Source organism: Labeo rohita, unplaced genomic scaffold, assembly GCF_022985175.1.
Source record: "Labeo rohita strain BAU-BD-2019 unplaced genomic scaffold, IGBB_LRoh.1.0 scaffold_671, whole genome shotgun sequence".
Lineage (NCBI taxonomy): Eukaryota > Metazoa > Chordata > Actinopteri > Cypriniformes > Cyprinidae > Labeo > Labeo rohita.
The window spans coordinates 1-22,646 of NW_026129603.1; the positions used below are offsets into that span (position 1 = coordinate 1).

At 41.6% G+C, this 22,646-nt stretch overlaps 1 protein-coding gene across 1 annotated transcript in view; it reads right to left on the minus strand.

The window, feature by feature from the left end:
* Window positions 1–6: 6 nt before the first annotated feature.
* Window positions 7–22,646, minus strand: part of LOC127161570 (protein NLRC5-like) — a gene marked incomplete at its 3' end in the record, with an annotated part of 42,875 nt that continues 20,235 nt past the window's right edge. The window contains exons 9-16 of the mRNA XM_051104316.1: window positions 18,212–18,385; window positions 17,350–17,523; window positions 12,969–13,142; window positions 12,090–12,263; window positions 6,600–6,773; window positions 1,258–1,431; window positions 219–392; window positions 7–58 (exon numbers count right to left, since the gene is read on the minus strand). Coding sequence (XP_050960273.1) covers window positions 7–58; window positions 219–392; window positions 1,258–1,431; window positions 6,600–6,773; window positions 12,090–12,263; window positions 12,969–13,142; window positions 17,350–17,523; window positions 18,212–18,385 — 1,270 coding nt within the window. The remainder of the gene's footprint in view (window positions 59–218; window positions 393–1,257; window positions 1,432–6,599; window positions 6,774–12,089; window positions 12,264–12,968; window positions 13,143–17,349; window positions 17,524–18,211; window positions 18,386–22,646) is intronic.

Below are 22,646 nucleotides of genomic sequence, written 5' to 3' on the forward strand. Positions count from 1 at the left end.
TGTGTTTGTCAAACACTGAGTTAAAGAAGAAACATCTGTAATTCCACAGTCAGAAAGACTGGAAAGAGACAAACAAAGGAAGATCATTTTACAAACAAATTATTAAGGTGAATAATTTTTATATTATATCATCGTGAGATTTTGAGAATAAAGTTTTTTGGTTTAAACTGTTGAAGTGATTTTAATCATTTTGATTCTTGTATGTGAATGTTACTGACCTCAATCTCTCCGGTTTACAGTGTGAATCCTTCAGTACGTCACATAAGTGATTCACTCCTGTGTTTTTTATTTGATTCTCACTCAGGTTCAGTTCTCTCAGGTGTGATGGGTTTGATTTCAGAGCTGAAGTCAGGATGAGACACTGTTCCTCTGTAATACTGCAGTAAAACAGACTGAAAACAGAAAGAGAAAAGACAATGAATCAGATCCATGTAAAGTTTATGTGTGAATAAATACATCATAAGTAAATGTCATACAGTCAAAAAATAAATTAGTCATGCTTATTTAATATTACTAAAGAATGTTTTTACAATTTAATTTCATTCAAATGAAAATTGCTTAGTTGTGTCAACACAGTTTAGCTGGTTTACATTATTAAATGAATCTACACTAGTTTGGGTTAGCTCAACTACATTTGTCAAACAACATCTTGTGAGAACAAATAACTATATATTTATTTATTTATTCACTGAGGACTAATTATTATTATATTAAACAAGCAGTTTCACTCATAATTATACACAATAATGAAGATGAAAAAACTGGTGCCAGTACTCATATTCAAATATCTATTACTCAAGAGTCACAGTCTAAGCACAAACGTCACTCTTCTGCATAATGGGAACCACAAAATTCAACAACATTACAGAAACTGTCCAGGATAACTGAACATTAAACACTAACATGTATTTCCCTTTATGGGAAAACACATAAAATAACACTTTGCTCCTAAATTTCAAATCATGCTGGGAACTACAAATCCACTGCTCAGTTAGTTACGTCAACAAAAAAAAAAAAAATTAATGTAGATTCAACACAAATAAATTAAATCAGTTTCAATTTTAAATATATTAAGTAGAGTGAACACAATCAAATTGCTACAGAATACTCAAAAACATTTTAACTAATTTTAATTAAAATGAACAAGAGTCAAAAATATTTTTGAGTGTACAGTCACAAACACACACAAAACATTTAAAATAAAATGAACAGTAAACTAATAACACTGTAACTGCTGTACAGTATAATGATACTAACTCTAGTTTCTCCAGCTTGAATTGTGTGTTCATCAGTAGATCACTGAGGTTTTTCACTCCAGAGTCTCCTAGTTTATTCCTGCTCAGGTTCAGTGCTCTCAGGTGTGATGGGTTTGATTTCAGAGCTGAAGTCAGGATGAGACACTGTTCCTCTGTAATACTGCAATCACACAGACTGAAGACAGAAAGAGAAAAGACAATGAATCAGACATGTTGTTCATGTGTGAGTTTCACGAGTTCACGCTTACATATAATTAGCCGGAGTATAGTAATGCATGTTTGGCGTGCTGTCCGAGGAAGGGCTCCGAGCTCGGTAATGGCCTGAACACAGAGAACCCCGCCGGACTGAAGACTCCCACAAAATAGGCGCTAAGATCTGGCGGAGGCTGACGATCGAGAAGTCGCCTGGTTGGCAGGCCGGAAGGGCCTACATACTCCCATTTTGAGGCTACGGATGGGTAGGCCTTGCCGGCCGCTGATGTTGGAATGTGTGGTTTGGGTCACCCAGTCAGGAGGACTCTTGAGATGTCCGACGAGAGATCAAGACTCGTGGCATCGGATGGGTGAGCCTCGCTGGTGGGCAACAAGTATGGAGGCCGGAAAGAGAGGGAGGAAGGCGAACCCGCCTGGGAGGGCTCTCATGGCAACTGATGGGAGATCAAAACTCCGGTGTTGCACCAGGCGGGACAAAGAGACATGGAGTTTGGCCCCCCGGGCCAGGAAGGAGAACGGCAAACCCACCTGGGAGGGCTCTCGCGGCTACTGATGGGAGCTCAAGACTCAGGCGTTGCACCAGGCGGGGAAGAGACATGGAGTTTTGGCCCGCCGGGAAGAGAGTGAGAAAGGAAAACCCCCCTGGGAGGGCTCTCATTACGACTAATGGGAGCACAAGACTCCAGGCATTGCACCAGTCGGGGGGAAGAGATGTGGGGAGGTTACTTTACTTAGCTTATCGGCCAATGAGGGTTTGGTGGGCTTCTCTGATGTGGGATTGGTTAGTTCTGATGTAGCTTTGGAAGGCTTCTAACGACCATCTTCCTAGGGTTTGGATCTGCTGTTTGGAGAGGCCTTCCTGGGCTGCTGATGTTGCTGCCCCGATACGAAAAGAGTGGCTGGAGAATTTTTCTGCTGGGATGCCTGATGATTGTAGGACAGATTTGAGGTGTTTTTGGAACCAGAAACGAGTAACAGGTTTTTTGGCTTTGTCTAGGAACAGGTTGTTGTTGTTTAGGTTGTCAGGTTGTCTCGATTGTTTCATTATCGAGCATTGTTAAATATGAGATTGTTGGGGGTTGGTATTTGGATCAAATGTAGAGGAGATGGTGAGTTCCGAGCATCTGAGGAACCCAAAAAAAGCTAGGATGAACATGGCATCGAGTGTGCGGGCGGCACTGAGAGACTGATAATTGGTGCGGAGGGTGTGGATACATTTGGTAAGGATGTCTAATGTTATGGGAAGTCTAGGGTCGTTCCGGGTGGGCCGGGATCGTTGGATTCCCCTGATCAGGAGGGAGGTTTGTGAGTTACTTATTCTGGGTGAAGGGGCGCCAAACATCAGCTTGTGGAAGAATTGGATGCCGCTCAGGTAGCCCTTGATGGACCCGGCTTGGAGTCCCTTGATGCTGTTGAGAAAGGAGATAAATGAGGTGATTGAGAATAGGGAAAAATCAGGGAAGGGTATGTTGTATGAGAGGTGGAAAGCTTTGAAGCATCTCCACACGGTCACGTATGACTGGAGGGTTCTGGGAGAGACTGCTTGGAGGATGGTGTCGAGGGATGCATCGAGGAGGGGTTTTAGCGTGTGATTTATGGGAATATTAATTCTAAATAATGAGGAACTGGAGTTGGGGATTTGTCCGCCTCTGGAGCCAGCGTCCTGAATTTCTGAAACAGAAAGTGAGATAGAGAGTCAGCGATTTGGTTTTCTGAACCTGGAACATGTTCGGCAACTAATATGAATTGGTCATAGGCTGAGATCCATATTAAGCATCTTATGAGAGGCGTGAGGGCAGGAGAATGAGAACGGCCTTTATTAATGCACTGCATGGCTGCTTCATTGTCGCAATGCACTAAGATGCTTTTGGAAGCCCATTCGTTCCCCCACAGGTAAGCTGCTACCACGAGGGGGTAAAGCTCGAAAAAAGCTGTGGACTGGGGGGAGCCCTGCAGCTGGGGGGGCCACGGAGATGCAAACCAGCGACCTTGGTAAAACCCTCTGAAGCCAGTGGAGGGAGCTGCGTCTGTAAATAATTGGATGTCAATGGGAGACGAAATGAGGTTGTTATAAAAGAGTGAAAGGCCGTTCCATTGTTTAAGGAACATTATCCAGAGCCTAAGTTCGTTGCGGCATGCGTGAGATAGGGTAATGAGGTCCTCGAGTGTGTGAACTGAGGAGGCGAGTGAGAGGAGGTGTGAAATGAAGGGGCGACCTTGGGGAATGATGCGCATGGCGAAATTTAGGTGCCCAAGCAGAGAGAGGAGCTCGCGTTTAGAACAGCTTGGGCTGGTGAGGAGGGTGGAGGAGACCAGGATTATTCGGTCAATCTTTTCTTTAGGCAGGGATACCTGAAATTTATCTGAGTCTAGGTTGATGCCTAGAAACTCGATGGATGTGGCGGGACCCACGGTTTTTTCCTCAGCGATGGGGATCCCGAGCTTAGAAAAAACTTTTTGGATTGTGAGGATATGAGCGGCTGGGATTGCATCGGGAGGTGAAATGACGAGGAAATCGTCTAGGAGGTGAATAAGGTGGAGAATTGCATCATTGTTCAACAGGATCCAGCAAACGGCTTCTGATAGCATGTCAAAAATTTTGGGGCTGCTTTTGCAACCGAAAGTTAGACAGACGGCGAAGTAGAATTTCTCAAGCCATCGTATCCCGAATAGATGCCATGAGTCTGGATGGATGGGCATGACTTTGAAAGCGGAAGTGATGTCCACTTTTGTGAGCCAGGCCCCTCGGCCTGCAGTTTTAATCAATTCGACTGCTTGGTCTATGTCGTGATATCTAAGAGAAAACTCATCGAGTGGGATTAGGCTGTTGATGCTTGGGACCGGGGAATTATGGGGAGATGATAGATCGATGATTAGGCATTTTTTACCTGAAAATTTCCTTGTGGCTACTCCGACGGGGCTGATGCGAAAGACTTCGAATGGGGGGTTATCAAAGGGGCCGATCATAAGGGGTTAACGACGTCGGGCTCTGCGAGGGCAGATTGGAGATTATTGCAGATTTTATTTTGGGAAAGAACGCATTCTACACCAGGGTTAAAACCATGGAGAAAGCGGCAACGTTGTCTAGCGCATTTCCCGCTGTTGAAGGAGTTGCATGGTTGCCTGCTCTCTGCTGCAGGTGGGTCCGTTTGCGCAAGTTCAATGTTTGCTGTAGTTGCAGATCTTGGGACATAGCTGGAGGATTTTATGGGGAGAGTGACTGGGTTCGGGGGTGTGGAGGGATGGATCTGCGGGCAGGTCATAGTGGAGTGGGCGACTGACCTGCAGACCGCGCACGAAATGTTCCTGCAGCCTAGGAACACCCTGCTGTGGAGATCTGGGTCGAGTGCACCCCAGTAAGGGCATTGGTTCCACTGTGTGACTCGTACCGCACATTTTGCGGAAAAAAAGTTTGTGGTATGTGTAGAAATGCCCCCCTCCATAGGACAACGCGAGCTAGCGGGAATGGGAGGCGGAGCTGTGAATGGCGGCCAGTGCGGCCGAGCGCTCGCTTGAGCTGCGAGCCCCGAGCTAGCGGGAACGGGAGGCGGAGCTGTGAATGGCGGCCAGTCTGCGAGCCCCGAGTTAACAGGCGCGGGTAGCAGGGCTGTGTGTGACAGTCAGTGCGACCAGGCGCTCGCTTGAGCTGCAAGCTCCGAGTTGGACATGACAGGCAGAGGAGCAGAGTCTGGTAGCCTGTGTGGCCAAGCGCTTGCTTGGGCTGTGAGCTCTGAGCTAAAGGAGACTGGGGGCGGGGCTGAGATTGGCAGAGGAAGGGGCCAATCACTCGCTTGAGCTGCAGGCCCCAGCATTGCTGGAGGAGGAGCGGCGGCAGTGGAGGGCTGAGCTGTGGCCGGTGTTACGTGGGAAGGCGGCGGTGGAGGCGTCGGCGCAACCGGAGGTTTGCTTTTCTTTTTGGTTCACTTTGAGGCTGGGGAGGGCTCAGAGGAGCGGTTAGTTGGTTGCAGGTTTTTGTACAGCTCGTATAGCTCTGCTTTGTTTAATTTGCGTGAAGGCTGGACGTTGGACTTGGCCAGCGCCAGTTTCAGACTCGCCATAGTCCATTTCTCTATGGGCGGAATTGTTAGTATGGCCGATCGGTAGGAGGATGCTGGGGAGTCGGCTGGGGTTCTTCCCTGGAGGAAGCGATGGTAGGCCGAAGTGTCTTGAGCGACGCGTGGCAGTTCGGGCCGAGCGGCGGCCGCGAGATGGGGCCTGGGGCTCAATTGACGTGACATGCGGGGGAGAGTCGGAATCGTCTTCAGACGTCGAAGTTTGTCTTTGCGACATAATAGCAGACGGGCGAACCAGATGCTGATAAACCATCAAAAGGATAGAGGTAAGTCAGCTGTATTTGAATGCATAGCGTTGATTGACTTGAGTGGACTCCTGTTGTATTAATTAGGCTAGGTATCTGACGCGCTCCTCCCGAACCTTGTTAATAAAATATCATTAAATGAATAATGAGTAAACACCATACAGTGCAATAAATAAAATGTTGCTAAAACCTGAAAACAAAATAAGTAAATAAATAATCATATAGCCATAAACTAAAAAAAACAAAACTAGGATTTGAGGATACTAGTTACATTTCAAGTCTGGAGAATTTTTAGTCAGACCAAAAAAAAGGTTTGTGATTTGTAATGTAATTAAGGATCACCTATAGAATCACTTTAAAATAACAATAATGTTTAAATGTTTACATGAAACAAATCAATTAAATTCTGTTCATAAATCAAAATTTACTTCAAGACATTTTAAGATTGTAGTTTACAGTCAAATACAACATTTTTTGATCATATTTTGTTCTTATTGTGATGCATGTCTGAGTGAAACAACTTTTTTGAACAAGAAAAAATGCAGGTCAGGAATTCATTTTTGATGAGAAGCTGGATAATTGTTGTTTGTTATTGCTGTGATCTCATGTGACTGACAGGTTTTCACACCCTCACGCCATCAGACCAGAGAAGAAATGTTTTTGTGAGGGGAAAGTTATTTTCATTAAAGATCACAAGGGTACATTTTTGGAAATAAATTATGTACCCGGATAAATAAATCATAATAAGCACAGAAATATTGTCAGTAAACTTTAATCTTACTGTCACTGATGTACTGTATAATGATACTAACTCTAGTTTCTCCAGCTTGAATTGTGTGTTCATCAGTAGATCACTGAGGTTTTTCACTCCAGAGTCTCCTAGTTTATTCACACTGAGGTTCAGTTCTCTCAGGTGTGATGGGTTTGATTTCAGAGCTGAAGTCACAGCAGAACAACCTTCATTTGTCATATCACAGTATCTTAACCTGCATTGAGAGAAACAGAAGATAGAAGAAAATGGTTTAATAAAGTGAAAATATCTTCATAAACAGAGGAAGAGTGTCATTTGGATAATTTTTCACAATTTGGACTTCAAAAATAAAATAAAATAAAATAAAATAAAATAAAATAAAATAAAATAAAAAAGTTGTTAAATAAAATAATTTAGACTTCTCATGGTTTATGTACAATTTGTCCTGATAGAAATACAAATAAATTTTAATTCCCAAAAAGGAATTAGGGAAGGGTTATGAAACACCAGACTTTTTTTCTGAGATTTTAGCAGAGCTGTTTCACATCATAGAAGACAATGTTAGCATCTGTTCATTTTAATTGTTGGAGAAAAGTGGTTTATTTTGAGCGTATTGCACAATTTTTGCCTTCCAGGTTTAAAATCTACATCGTGTTGACGTCACAGTTTGTGACACAGTTGTGATCGTCATAGTTTGTGATGTGGTAAAGGACTATAGTACTTCAATGACACGTCAGTGTCTCATGAGAGTGTTATCCAAGTCTTATCCAATCAGAAGATGCTTTGCTTAATTATTCACAACAGCATGTGTGACAGACACTTCAGACTGTGAGATTGTGTACATTAACTGTGAGAAACATTCATGGCTCAAAGGAGAATGTTTGTGTTTGCTTTGTAAGAGTTTGGCACAAATGCTGCCTCAATTCGAATGTGACTTCAAATGTGCCCTCTGTTTTGCCATTTTGAAGGATACACCAGATAGATCCTTCGCATACCATATCCCACAATTCATGACATTCATTGACTTTTCTTCAAACAAAATAGTGGGTGATGCTACTGTGGCAGCCGATGAATACACTTATAAATGTAAGTACTGTGTTTTAATATACTCAAATAACTACTGAAACAAATGTTAAAAGAAAGTGGGTAAGTAAGTAGATAAGTTCACTTGTATTTTTCATTTTATTTTATTTTTAAATTTAGATTTATTTTGTAGTGCTATCATGTAAAATAGTCCACAATTGTTTTAGGCAAACTTGATGATCTAGAAATATGATTTCTGGAGTATTTTGTACGCAAGTCTTGCTGTGTCATGTTTTCTAACCAAAACTGCAGCCCTATCTTAATAGTTTTCATTAGTCTTTATTTTTCTCTTCTTTTAGAACAGTTCTGGAGAAAATGGAGCTGCTGGGAAATGTCAAAAAGAAATGAATGAAGTTGTTCTGTACATCACTTTTGACATAACATTAAAATAATAACATTTGAAAATTAAAAACATACAAAATGTATGCATTACATTAAATGTAAATTTAAACCATGCAGTAAAATAAGTAAAAGTATTATCCTTCATACTGTAATATACTTAATGTATGTGTAGTGTGAGGTATGGTGTAGTGGCCACCCATTGGCTATGAGTGTTAGGCCGACCTATAAGGAAGCGGAAGAGGGTATTTAAGTGAATCAGATGTGCGGAACGTGCGTGATTGGAGTACCCGCCCCTTCCAGACTTTTTGTGAATGGGCTCGATAGCTGCAGAAAGGGGTATGTGCGTGACGCATCTGTTTGGGTTCTTTTTGTGAGAATTGTAATTTTTGTTCATGTTTTTATGTTAGTACAGATCAGGTAGCGTGCTAACCATTCGAGTCGACAAGGCTGGCTAAGTTGGGGTTGGCTGGTTGTTCAGACTGGTGAGTGTTTGTCGTCGATTGCAGCGAGTCTGACAGTGTATGTGTATTTACGGGGCATATGATTTTAGAGTTCGTGATATCTGGCGTTCGGGAATGTCGGCGCATCAGAGTGTTCACTACGTAAGGAAATTGTCTGTTTCATGGTGGGTATGAGTAATTTTTCTCCATCTCGTCATGAGGTAATGTATTTTTTATTTCGACGTAGTTGTCTCCCTTGATTTAGCGGAGAATGCCGTGTGCTGTGAAGTTAATGTGACCGGGCGTTTGCAGTGGTCTGGGCAGTGCTGTTGTTTCGTCCTGTTGTTTTTCATCTGTCTTGTGCTTCGTTGCTCCTGATAAGTCTGAGTGTCGTCTGTTACTTTTGTAACTGTGTGGCTCCGCTTGTGAGTCTAAACAATTGTTTCGTTTTGTTGTGTTATTATTATTAATTCGTTTGGTTGGATTAATTTTCTTTTGTTTTTTTGGTCTTTTTTTGTATTTTTATTGTCAAGGTATTTTTCACTGACTAAGGTCGAATCTTGGTTTATTTTCATTTTGTACTGTTTGTTTATCTAATTAATCTGGCATAATTTGTTTTTTTGTTAATTGTGTATAAGTGTGTTGGAGTCATTTGTGCCGGATTGTGTTTTTTCTTTTTTTTTTTTCTATTAGAAACATTTGTTGTTAATTGGTTGTGAATTAGTGTTGTTGTTGTTGTTGTTTTTGTTTAACTGACTTGCGTTTCTATGCAGGAGCTGAGGGCCACTTGTGTGGGTTTCCTGGTGCCATGGTAGTGGGAGTGTTCCATCACCTGAGTGCGGTGCCTCACTGGTGTGGTTGGGTGTGAGTATTGGGTGTGGGATTCAGTCTTCTTGAGGTTTGATTTGTCTTGGCAGGGTTGCCTGAAGCAGCTGTCCCTCAGCCCTGCATGGTGTGATATAGTTGGTTGAACATTGTATTAAACTTTGTTTTTTTGTTGTCATTTACATTTGGCTCAATTGTATTCCAATTTATGTTATATTTTCTTTGTTTTGTTTCTTCTATTATTACAAGCTTTGTGTATCACTTGTAGTAGTATAAGTGTGGGGAGTTGGATGTCTCAGTGAGTGAACGGGTATTTTTTCTAGTATTTCGTTATTTTATTTGACTGAATAAAAGTGTTTTTATGGGGAACTTGCGTCTCTGACCAATTTCTTTTTCAAATAACGAACTGGCGTGACCTTTGGAGAAAATCTAACTGTAGTTCCTGGGGTAACAGGCCCTAGATGGCGTAGTCGACATCAGTATTTCGAGTTATTTGTTTGACTTTGTCAAGTAGTCCCCTTGGGCCACATATGTATTCTGATGAAAAAACTTTTTTTATATATGATGGTCTTCCATTCATATTTTCTGCTGCACTACTGAATACTGTATGTTACGTTTACTTCTGAATATGTCCATGGATGTTACATTTAAAATACTTAATTTACTGTTGGGAAGTTTAATGTACAACAGTGCATCATATTGTAAAAGGCCTTGTTTTAGTGTTGTTGTCCTGTGAGGAAAACGAGGAAAAAAAAAAAACCTCAGTACTTCTCATTTCTATGTGAATACTTAAGGAATGTGTTACACTCCACCAGTTTGCTATTTTGCTCATTACACAAACAAAGTTCACTGCTGGAATATTAACAGATAGTTGCCAAATACAACTGTGTGCAATATCGAAGGCTGCTTCTGAAGGACTCGGACCGGTCCAGCCTATGGATGAATATTATTGTTGCCTAGCAACTGTGACAGCCGCCATTGATGAACAACATTAATGTTTGTAAGTGAACTTTTATATTAAATTGCATAAAACTTGTTGAATTTATTGAAAACCTGTCTGTCATCATGGTCCATTAATAATCAATAATGCAATAAACAACATAAATCACATTTTAGTAAGATATAAGTCAACAATTAACCAATTTAAATTTTGTATTTTTCATGTCATTACAGTAATCAAGTCTAAACCTAATACTTATTTTACAGTACAATTTGGTATTTAAAAGTCAAAAACTAACAATTCAGGCTCCAGTTATTTTCATTTTCATAAACAAATATGATCTATTGCAGATCTCTTCTCACACCGTTGCTAAGCGACAGGAGCGACAATCGGGAACAGCTGGTGGCGCGATTAGGAAATCCTGTGAAGGCTAGACTGGGAGCGTCTTTCGTAGGCCAAGTCGGCCACATCCTTCAAAGGATTCGTTCTCTGAAGGCTGCAGTCTTTGAATTGGGATGCAGCTAATGTCTCTTGGCCTTGCTGTTTGATTTCCATAGTTCGAATCTGGACTTTTTGTTTTCCTCAAAGTCACCTGAGGCAAACACGGTGGAGTAAGCGTGTAGCACGGCCTGCACCTCACAGTTGGGGATCAGACCTCACTCGGGACAATCCCCCAGCTCCTTGATAAGGAGGTGGAACTCTACTTAATCTCTACACAATCTCAGGATTGGATGGACCAATATTTACTTTCTTTTTCTCTTTTTAAGAAAAAAAAAAGAGTACAACAAAATCATGCTTGAAGACCTTATTTTGTTTTTGTTTTTTTTAATACGTATCAGACTCAATGTGTAAGGTTGTTGTACATGATTAATTTTTAAAGTTAACAAATACAAATAAATAAATAAATAAAATAACATATTAAAAATAACAGACTCAGTGTTCAAGTGTCAGACTTTTGGACCTGTTTTTCCTTGTTTTACTCCCGTCTTTGTTCCTGAGTTTCCTTATTTGGTCATTTTCCTGTTCTTGTTTAGTTTGATTCCTTTATCCTATGCACCTGTGTTACTAATTACCCCATGTCAGAGATTTTCTTAGTATAGACAAAGAGTCTAGAACAGGGGTGGCTCAATCCTGGTCCTGGAGATCGACTTTCCTGCAGTGTTCAGCTCCAACCCTGACCAAACACACCTGAACCAGCTAATCAGGATCTCAAGGAGCACTTGATAATTACAGACAGGTGTGTTTGATTAAGGTCGGAACTTAACTCTGCAGGAAAGTCGATCTCCAGGAAGAGGTTGGGCACCCCTTGTCTAGAATATCAAGAGGCAAAACTCTTGGTAACAGCCACTAGGTGGGGCTTTGGTAGCGTGGCCGACATTTCGGAGTGAAAATGCCAACTGGACAACCGCACAGAAGCAGACAAAATGACAACAATAAGAAGTCAAAGTGGAAATAAAAGAGCACAATGACTGCAGGAAAGTAGTGTGTGACACGAAAAACTGCAAAAAGTTTTTTTTTTTTGTTTTTTTACGCACTTAAAATTGGCAAAACTCACAGCCAAATCAGAAACGCAATAGAAAATTTCTCAAAACAGTACATTTTATGACTACTACAGTAAATGTTGTATTATATTATATGTTTTATGTTATCAGTTGTGAAATCCAGTCATTAATTATACATCTGAGGCAGTTTTAGCCTGCTTTATTGAGTATTTTCATTTTATGCAACGTTTACCATTGTAAAGTATTGTTTAGTGTAAAACATGTTGAAGACTCTTTATTTCACACTTCAACAGTTTTACTTACTGGATGAGCTCGTTTAAGAAGCTTCTGTAGACATCGTTAGATACTATAAAGTGTTTTGGTTTAAACTGTTGAAGTGATTTTAATCATTTTGATTATTGTATGTGAATGTTACTGACCTCAATCTCTCCAGTTTACAGTGTGAATCCTTCAGTACATCACATAAGTGTTTCACTCCTGTGTTTTTTATTGGATTCCAGCTCAGGTCCAGTTCTCTCAGGTGTGATGGGTTTGATTTCAGAGCTGAAGTCAGGATGAGACACTGTTCCTCTGTAATACTGCAGTAAAACAGACTGAAAACAGAAAGAGAAAAGACAATGAATCAGATCTATGATGCATCATGAACAAATGCCATACATTCATACATAATAAACCAGCAAAAGCATGGAAACTTCTAATATATGAATGAACAAACCAAGGAAGGAGTATTTGAGGAGACTAGTTACAATACAAGTCTGGACCCTCAGTCAACAAATAAGTCAATTTTACCAATGGAAATTAATATGTAGAATCAATATAGAAACAATAGTAAAATTAACAACATTAACTTGTCTATTTTCACATTTCTATTGCAAGGCAATAATCAAATCAATTAAAATAAATAATTTGTACATTTTTTAAGCCATTTTAGAGTGTAGTTTACAATTTCTAACTATACAATATACTAAATATGCATTCCCCTGAATAAAAATAAATAGTGAATTATACTATTAGTCCAGTATAAATCTGTCAGAATCATCTACTGTCATTTGTTAGACTGTTTTTAGATTGTGTTGTCACATCTGTTTAGTTTCAGCGCAAATATGTCAAATTTCAGCAAGTTTCATGCTGTTTTTTAATAGATACACATAAAAACATTGTATTCCTGAATCTTTCTTCAGATGGAGAAATGCCAGAAAGTGCAGCACTGGAAATGATGTGACAAGAGTCCAGCGGATTTAAACTAAACAGTGAACTTTAATCTCACTGTCACTGCTGTACAGTATAATGATACTAACTCTAGTTTCTCCAGCTTGAATTGTGTGTTCATCAGTAGATCACTGAGGTTTTTCACTCCAGAGTCTCCTAGTTTATTCCAGCTCAGATTCACTTCTCTCAGGTGTGATGGGTTTGATTTCAGAGCTGAAGTCAGGATGAGACACTGTTTCTCTGTAATAGTGCATTCACACAGACTGAAGACAGAAAGAGAAAATACAATAATTCAGACGAAGTGTCAAGTTCATGTGAGTAAATTCATCATGTGTTAACACCATACAGTGCAATAATTAAAACATTGACAAAAACATTGTATGACCATAAACAAGAGCAGAAGGAAAGATTAACAAAGTAAATTTAAGATTTAGGATCAACTATAGAACTAGTTAAATGTAAAAATATAGTTTAAATGTGAGAAGTCAACAAAATGCTGTTTTTAAATTTCAATTTACCTAAAGACATTTTAAGAGTAATTTATGATAATTTTTTTGCAACTGTCATTCTTTATTGTCTGAGTTAATGCTTAAAGGGGTCATCGGATGCTAACTTCACTTTTTCATGTTGTTTGCACATTAATGTGTGTTGGCAGTGTATGTACAAATCCACCCTATAATGATAAAAATCTATGCAGTGGCTTTTATTAATCTGTAAAAATAATGTCCCCTTTTTCAAATTGAGCCGTTCTCAGATGCCTGTCGATGTGCCGTCACACGGACAGATGCTGCTTCCACAATAGTTGACATGAATCTGAAAGCTAGATTGACATGAGTTTTGATTTAATGACTTTTCATTAAGACCCTAAAGATCATATCAACTTATAGAAAATGGGCATCCGATGACTCCTTTAAAAAATGTATGGCAGGACTTAATTTGGTCAATTAACAATTAATTGGATTGCTGTCATGTAAGTTAAATTATTTATTCTGTACATTCCGGTTGTCTCCACACCACGCTCTAACATCACACACAGACGTCAACACAATCTTACTAACCTCCGCCCTATTGTCACTCCCTCCACTGTAACTTTCTCGTTTACTGTCGGCCTCTGGAATTGCCAGTTAGCTCTCAAAAAAAAAAAACAGATTTAATTTCGGCTTTTTCCACACAATCTACACTTAGTATCCTGGGCTTGACTGATACCTGAATTCATCCAGAAGACTCAGCAACCCCTGCTGCTCTGTTTAATAACTTCTCTTTCTCTCACACCCCTCGTTACACTTGGAGGGGTGGGGGTACTGGAATACTCATTTCTAATAAATGGAAATTCTCTAAGCACTCTCTGCTATTCCAAGAGAATGGCAGTTCACTTCTAGTCTTTGGTGATTTTAACATTCATCTGAACAAGCCTTATGCTGCAGACTTTCACTCACTCCTAGCCATGTCAAATGCCTTGTCACTACAAGCACACACAAATCAGGCAACCAACTAGACCTAATTTACACACGCAATTGCGTTGCAGACAACAGTTTGGTTAAACCCCTTCACATCTCTGACCATTTCTTCAGTACACCTCCGACCCCTCTACCTGTTACTTTCAGACGAAATCTATGCTCCATTTCACCCTCCCATCTTTCCTCTGTAGTGTTCTCCTCTCTTCCCTATACAACCCTTTTCTCATCTCTAGAGGTTAATGCACCTTATGCTCTACTTTAACTTCTTGCCTAGACGATATATGTCCTCTCTCTTCCAGGCCAGCACAGGCCACCCCTCCTAACCCCTGGTCCAAACTCAGGGCAGCACAGAGAAAATGGCACAAACCTAAAGATCCATCTGACTTAAGTATGTATCAGTTTTTGCTTTCATCCTTCTCTGCTCAAGTCCATACTGCCAAATCCTCATACTTCCACAACAAGATCAACAATGTTCCAGACACACTTAACCTCTTCAAAACATTCAATTCGCTGCTCTGCCCTGTTTGTGACACTGTTTCTCTGTAATAGTGCATTCACACAGACTGAAGACAGAAAGAGAAAAGACAATAATTCAGACAAGTGTCAAGTTCATGTGAGTAAATCTATCATGTGTTAACACCATACAGTGCAATAATTAAAACATTGACAAAAACATTGTATGACCATAAACAAGAGCAGAAGGAAAGATTAACAAAGTAGATTAAGATTTAGGATCAACTATAGAACTAGTTAAATGTAAAAACTTAGTTTAAATGTGAGAAGCCAAGAAAATGCTGTTTTTAAATTTCAATTTACCTAAAGACATTTTAAGAGTAATTTATGTTTATTTTTTAGAGTAATTTATGTAAATTACTGCTCTGCCCTCCCACACCACCTCCCACCACTTCTATAACAGCCAACGATTTCACCACATTCTTTACTGATGAAACTACAACTATCAGCAGCCAGTTCTCAGCTCCACACATACAGGAACTAAACCGATAACATCCACTGTCCCCTCTCTGAGGCAGAAGTATCCAAACTTCTCCTCTCCAGCCATCCTACAACATGCCCACCCTCTCCTTCCATTCATAGCAAAAACACTTGAACGAGTCATTTTTAACCAGGTATCACTATTTCTCTTGCAGAACTGTTCATTGGATGCTCACTGAAGCCTTGCGGATTGCCAAAGCTAATTCCAGATTATCAGTACTCATTTTGCTGGATCTTTCTGCTGCTTTTCACACAGTGCATCATCAGATCCTCCTGTCCACCCTCTCATCGCTGGGCATCACAGGAATTCCACTTCGCTGGTTTGAATCCTATCTCACAGGTAGGTCTTTCAGGGTGGCCTGGGGAGGAGAGGTATACAAAGCACATCATCTGGTCACTGGGGTTCCTCAGGGATCAGTTCTTGGACCCCTCCTCTTCTCCATTTACACTACATCACTGGGGCCCATCATAAAGGCACATGGCTTCTCCTACCACTGCTATGCTCATGACACACAGCTCAATCTTTTACTTCAATCAGATGATCCAACGGTAGCTGCACAGATCTCAGGCTGCCTGGCAGACATCTCGGAGTGGATGAAAGAACATCACCTACAGCTCAACCTGGCAAAGACTGAGCTCCTTGTTTTCCCTGCCACTCCGACTCTACAGCATGATTTCACCATCCATTTAGGTTCATCAACAATTACTCCAAGTTCTGGCAGAAATCTTGGTGTTATCTTTGATGACCAGCTGACTTTCAAAGACCATATAGCTAAAACTGCTCGATCTTGCAGGTTTGCCTTACACAACATCAGAAAGATCAGGCCCTTTCTAACAGAGCAGGCTACACAACTTCTTGCAATGCTCTTCTAGCCAGTCTTCCTTCATGCACAATCAAACCTCTACAAATGATTCAGAATGCAGCAGCATGACTGGTCTTCAACGAGCCCAAAAGGGCCCATGTCACACCTCTCTTTACACTCCCTCCAGAACTCTGAGATCCGCCAGTGAGCGACGCCTCATTGTACCATCACAAAGAGGCACAAACTCACTTTCCAGAACATTCTCTTTCACCATTCATGGCTGGTGGAATGATCTTCCCACCACTATCCGGAATGCCAACTCCCTAACACCTTTTAAAGGGGTCATCGGATGCCCGTTTTCCACAAGTTGATATGATTCTGTAGGGTCTTAATGAAAAGTCTCTAATATACTTTGATTAAAATGAGCTCAGCAAAAATCATCTCATTCTAAGGAGATGTTCCTTTAAATGCAAATGAGCTCTGCTCACCCAGCCCCTCTCTTCTTTCTTGTTTACATTAGCCGCATTTAGCTGCATTTAGCCGCTAAACTACCTAATTACCACGTTATAAGGAAAGGCGATTGCAAAGATTCATAAAAAACGCTTATACTCACTTCTGCTGTAAGTGAAGCTGGATCATGAATGATTCATGCAAACATAGATGGATATACATAGATCGGGAGGCGCATTCCATTTACAAACAAATGCAATCTACTGCATCTTCCGCGGCTCAGATGTCAGGAGTAAATGATGACCACTATGTTCATTATTACATCCAGCAACACAACACCTCAATCGCTCAATTGGAGATATTCTTGTTTAACTTGCATCCCTGCTCCAGCATCAAAACATGGAAAGTTACTGGACTGTGACAGCTGGTCTGAGGTAAGAGCTCATGTCAATCAACTGTTGTTGGAGCGGCACACCAACAGGCATCTGAGAACGGCTCAATTTGAAAAAGGGGATATTATTTTTACAGCTTAATTAAAAACCACTGCATGGATTTTTATCATTATATGGTAGATTTGTACATACACTACCAACACACATTAATGTTCAAACAACACGAAAAAGTGAACTTAGCATCCAATGACCCCATTAAGCACTGCAATATTTAATAAAAAATAATCAGTCAACTTTAATTTCATGGTGCCTTCATGAAAGTAAAGAGTGAACTTTAATATAACTATAACTGCTGTACAGTATAATGATACTAACTGTAGTTTCTCCAGCTTGCATTGTGTGTTCATCAGTAGATCACTGAGGTTTTTCACTCCAGAGTCTCCTAGTTTATTCCCTCTCAGGTCCAGTTCTCTCAGGTGTGATGGGTTTGATTTCAGAGCTGAAGTCAGGATGAGACACTGTTTCTCTGTAATTCTGCATCTACACAGACTGAAGACAGAAAGAGAAAAGACAATGAATCAGACATGTTGTTCATGTGTGAGTTGAATAAATCATGAGTAAACACCATACAGTGCAATAAATAAAATGCTGCTAAAACCTAAAAACAAAATAAGTAAATAAACAATCATACAGCCATAAACTAAAACAAAACAGGATTTGAGGATACTGGTTACATTTCAAGTCTGGAGAATCTTTAGTCAGACCAAAAAATAATTTGTGATTTGTAATGTAATTATAGATATAACTATAGTTTAAATGAAACAAATCAAGGAAATTCTGTTCATAAATCAAAATTTACTTAGACATTTTGCGATTGTAGTTTATAGTCAAATACAACATTTTGTGATCATATTTTGTATTCATTGTGATGCATGTTTGCGTGACAGCTTTTTTAAAAAGGAAAAATGTAGGACAGAAATTTATTTTTGATGAGAAGCTGGATAATTGTTGTTTGTTATTGCTGTGATCTTATGTGACTGACAGGTTTTCACACCCTCACGTCATCAGACCAGAGAATTTTTTTTTCTGATGGAATTTTTTTCATTAAAGATCAAAAGGATACATTAATTTTTAGAAATAAATTATGTACCCAGATAAATAAATCATAATAAGCTCCGAAATATTGTCGGTAAACTTTAATCTCACTGTCACTGCTGTACAGTATAATGATACTAACTCTAGTTTCTCCAGCTTGCATTGTGTGTTCATCAGTAGATCACTGAGGTTTTTCACTCCAGAGTCTCCTAGTTTATTCCAGCTCAGGTTTAGTTCTCTCAGGTGTGACAGGTTTGATTTCAGAGCTGAAGTCACAGCAGAACAACCTTCATCTGTCATTTCACAGTAGCTTAACCTACATTGACAGAAAAAGAGAGGATAGAACTGTTTAATAAAGTGAAAATGTCTTCATAAGTGTCTGAATACCTTTGGATAATTTTTCACAATTTGGTCTTCAAAACAAAACAAAACAAAACAAACAAAAAAAAAAATGTTCATTTAATCAAATAATTTACACTACTCATGGTTTATGTACAATTTGTCCTGATTCTTCATAGAAATACAAATAATTTTTAATTCCCAAAAGTGAAATGTTTGTGTATTTTTGGTATTATTAACTGAAATTATTGGATATTGGTTTGGGTATTTGACCTGCTGTATGGACAATAAGTAAATTGGACAGAAACACTTAATACAGCTTTCAAATATTTAGACCACACAACAACTTACTTTGCAAGTCTCCATTAAACAAAAATATACAGTATAGAATATAGACAGATTACCTGATTAACAGATATACATATATATTGTGCAACAAACAAGGTAACAGTCAGTGATGGTAATGGGAAGTTATTTTTCAAAAGGTCATGAAACCCTTTTTTTCTGAGATTTTAGCAGAGGTGTTTGTGTTTCACATCATAGAAGACAATGTTAGCATCGGTTCATTTTAATTGTTGGAGAAAAAGTGGTTCATTTTGAGCTTTTTGCACAATTTTTTGTCTTCCAGGTTTAAAATCTACATCGTGTTGATGTCACAGTTTGTGACACAGTCGTGATTGTCATAGTTTGTGACATGGTAAAGGACTATAGTACTTCAATGACGTGGTGGTGTCAAATAATTATTCATGAGACTGTGTGTTCTTATCCAATGAGAAGATGCTTTGCTTAATTATTCACAACAGCATGTGTGACAGACACTTCAGACTGTGAGATTGTGTACATTAACTGTGAGAAACGTTCATGGCTCAAAGGAGAATATTTGTGTTTGCTTTGTAAGAGTTTGGCATAAATGTGATTCATTCAGTGAGTGTAACCGGTTTCGTAGCTCCTTGATGCTGCAGGGCACGGACTGGGCATAACAAGGTCAGGTTGGGGTCATCTGAAGAAATAGCTTGCAAGGTCACCACCTGATCTCTGAAGGGAGTGGTGGGGACCTTGGGCACGTATCCAGGCTGGTGTCTCAGGACAACGTGAGAATCTGCCGGCCTGAATTCCAGGCACGAACCGTTAACGAAGAGGGCTTGGAGGTCTCCCACTCTGTTGACAGAAGTGAGCGCAGTCAGGAGAGCCGTCCTATATTAGATGTCAAGTTAGACTGACTGAAGGGGCTCAAATGGATCTTGCTGTAGGCCCTGGAGAACCACAGCGAGATCCCAAGAGGCGATAACATGCAGCCGAGGAGGGTTCCGTCTCCGGGCTCCTCTAAGAAACCAGATTATCAAATTGTGTTTCCCCACTGATCTGCCACCCACCAAGTCATGATTAGCTGATATAGCTGCCACATGAACCTTGAGTGTTGAGGCAGACAGGTGCCTATCCAAGCCTTCTTGGAGGAAGGATAACACTGACTCGATGCCACATCTCTGTGGGTCCTTCCCTCGGGAAGAACACCAGTTTACAAAAATGCGCCACTTGGTGGAGGGGGCTCTTGTCTGTAAGAGGGTGTTCATCACTGATGATGAAAGGTCTCTGAAATCCTCCTGGTTGCATCCAGGGACAATAGGTGGAGGTTCCAAAGATCTGGGCGCGGGTGCCAGATTGTGCCCTTCCCCTGAGAGAGGAGGTCCTTCCTCAGAGGAATGCGCCAGGGAAGAGCTGATGCCAGGAGCACCAGGTCTGAGAACCAGGTTCTGTTAGGCCAGAAGGGGGCTAAAAAGAAAATCTGTTCCTTGTCCTCCCTGACTTTGTAGAGAGTCTGAGAAATGAGGCTCACTGGGGGAAACACATACTTGAGAAGGTCCTTCAGCCAACTGTGTGCCAGTGCATCTATACCAAGGGGGGCCTCGGTTAGACCGTACAACAACTGGCAGTGGGTGGTTTCTGGTGAAGCAAAGAGATCTACTTGTTCCAAGGGTACTCCTGACCGCAGAACACAATGTCTGTCCAAAGACTGAGTGTCATGCGACACGATAGTGTGATGCACGAAACGTGCCTCGGTGCCATGCCCATCTCGGGACTCGGGTATGAAGCCAGTGTTGTAGCGTTCTCATGTGGATCAAACCCAGCAGCGTGACCGCGGCTGAGCCTCTGAACCTGTTTCGGGGGACCGTAGATCCGCATCTGAGTGTTGCCACACACCTCAGCACTGACTGTGCGTGCTCTGGGGAGAGACGCGCAGACATACTGACCGAGTCCAGTTCCACACAGAGAAAAGAGATCCTCCGCACCTCTTTTCCCAGTTGACCCGAAGTCCCAACTGAGCCAGGTGGTTGAGAACCATGTCCCTGTGAACGCAAACCAAATCCCACAAGTGAGCTAGGATTAGCCAGTCATCGAGATAATTGAGAATGCAGATGCCCACTTCCCCTGAGGGGGGGGAGCAGCCTCTGCTACCTTCATAAAGATGCGGGGCGACAGGGAGAGGCCATAGAGAAGAACCTTGTACTGATAAGCCCGTCCTTCGAAGGCAAACCGCAGAAACGGCCTGTGTCTTGGAAGGATTGAGACATGACAGTATGCATCCTTCAGGTCTATTGCCACAAACCAATCTTGAGCCCTGACGCATGTGAAAATGTGCTTGAGGGTTAACATTTTGAACGGGAGCTTGAGTAAGGCCCGATTCAAAACCCTAAGGTCTAAGATTGGTCTGAGCCCACCACCCTTCTTGGGTACAATGAAGTAGGGGCTGAAAAACCCTTTCCTCATTTCGGCTGAGGGGATAGTTTCCATCACATCCTTCGCCAGAAGGACTGCGATTTCCACACGAAGAACCGCAGTGTTGCTGCCTTGAACTGAGGTAGTGAGAACACCACAGGACTTGGGCGGATGACGCACAAACTGGATAGCATAGCTGAGCCAAATGGTCTTGAAGAGTCAGCGGGAAGGATTGGGGAGACTCAGCCAATCCAAAAAAATTCTCTGCTAGGGGTCTCAAAGGAGTTACATCCGACGTACCAAGGAAGGGGGCAGCGTGGCTGGGAAAATGGCATGTGGCTGGAGGTAAGAAGCCCCGGAGACCACTGGCTGTTTTGCCCAGCGAGTTAGTGCCGTGAGAGCTGAGCAGAGAATTCCCCTGGGAAGGGAAATCATCTGAACGAGCTTGCTGTCTCAGAACATAAGGGAACACAGAAGGCGTATGACCGTATGTCCTGAATGGAGGGTACAGCATCTGACCGTCATGCAGAGGGTCGGAGGTGCTGTGCGTAATGCACAGAGAAGAAGGAAATTGCTCTTTTATTGACCATGTGGTGGCCGTCTGCCAGGTGGCAGAGACCCCTAGTGGAGATTTTGTTTCTCCTGGACCACCATAGTGGACATTGCCCTTCCCAGAGCCTGCTCCGTGACCTTCATAGCTAGTAAAGCATAGTCGGTCGCTGAGTGCAGTTCCTGCAGCAACTCTGGGTCGGGAACACCCTTGTGCAGATCTTTGAGAACCTTGGCTTGATAGACCTGCAGGATAGCCATGGTGTGCAGCGCGGACACAGCTTGCCTAGAGGCCACGTAAGCCTTCGCTACAAGCACAGACAAAAACTTACAGGCCCTAGACTGGGGTCTCGGGTGGCCTTTCCAGGAGGCGGCGTTTTGTGGGCACAGGTGCATCGCAACCGCTCTCTCCACCTGGGGAACCTCCGTATACCCCCTCGCCGGACCGCCATCGAGGGTGGTGAGGGATGGGGAGTTGGCATATCGAGAACGAGCCGACAGAGGGGCTCTCCATGATTTTGTCAACTCCTCATGCACTTCCAGGAAAAACAGGACCGGGGAGGATCGTGGCCTAGAATCCGCAACCAGTAAGACACGGACGGAAAGGCATAATGAAACGCACAATCCGTATCGTGCAGCTCTTTTAGAGAAAATTTGCTCAATTAGAGGAGAATCTTCTCTTGAAGATCACTGTCGATGTACCCAGGGGAACTCCCACAACACTAGTATGTTAGAGAGGGAGAGACTGCTGTCTGAGCCATAGATCCAACGACGAGAGAGGTGAATGTTGCCGCTTCTCACACAGAGATGCTGCATTCGGCTCCGAAAAACAGAATGAGTGAGCAGATGCATGTGCTGCCCTATTTATACCCGGATGGCTGGGGCATCGCCAGCTATGCAAAATCTGCACACCCAATTTCATTGGCCTTTCTCAAAACTGTCAGAGGTGTTTGGGCTCCCAAGAGCAACCCCTA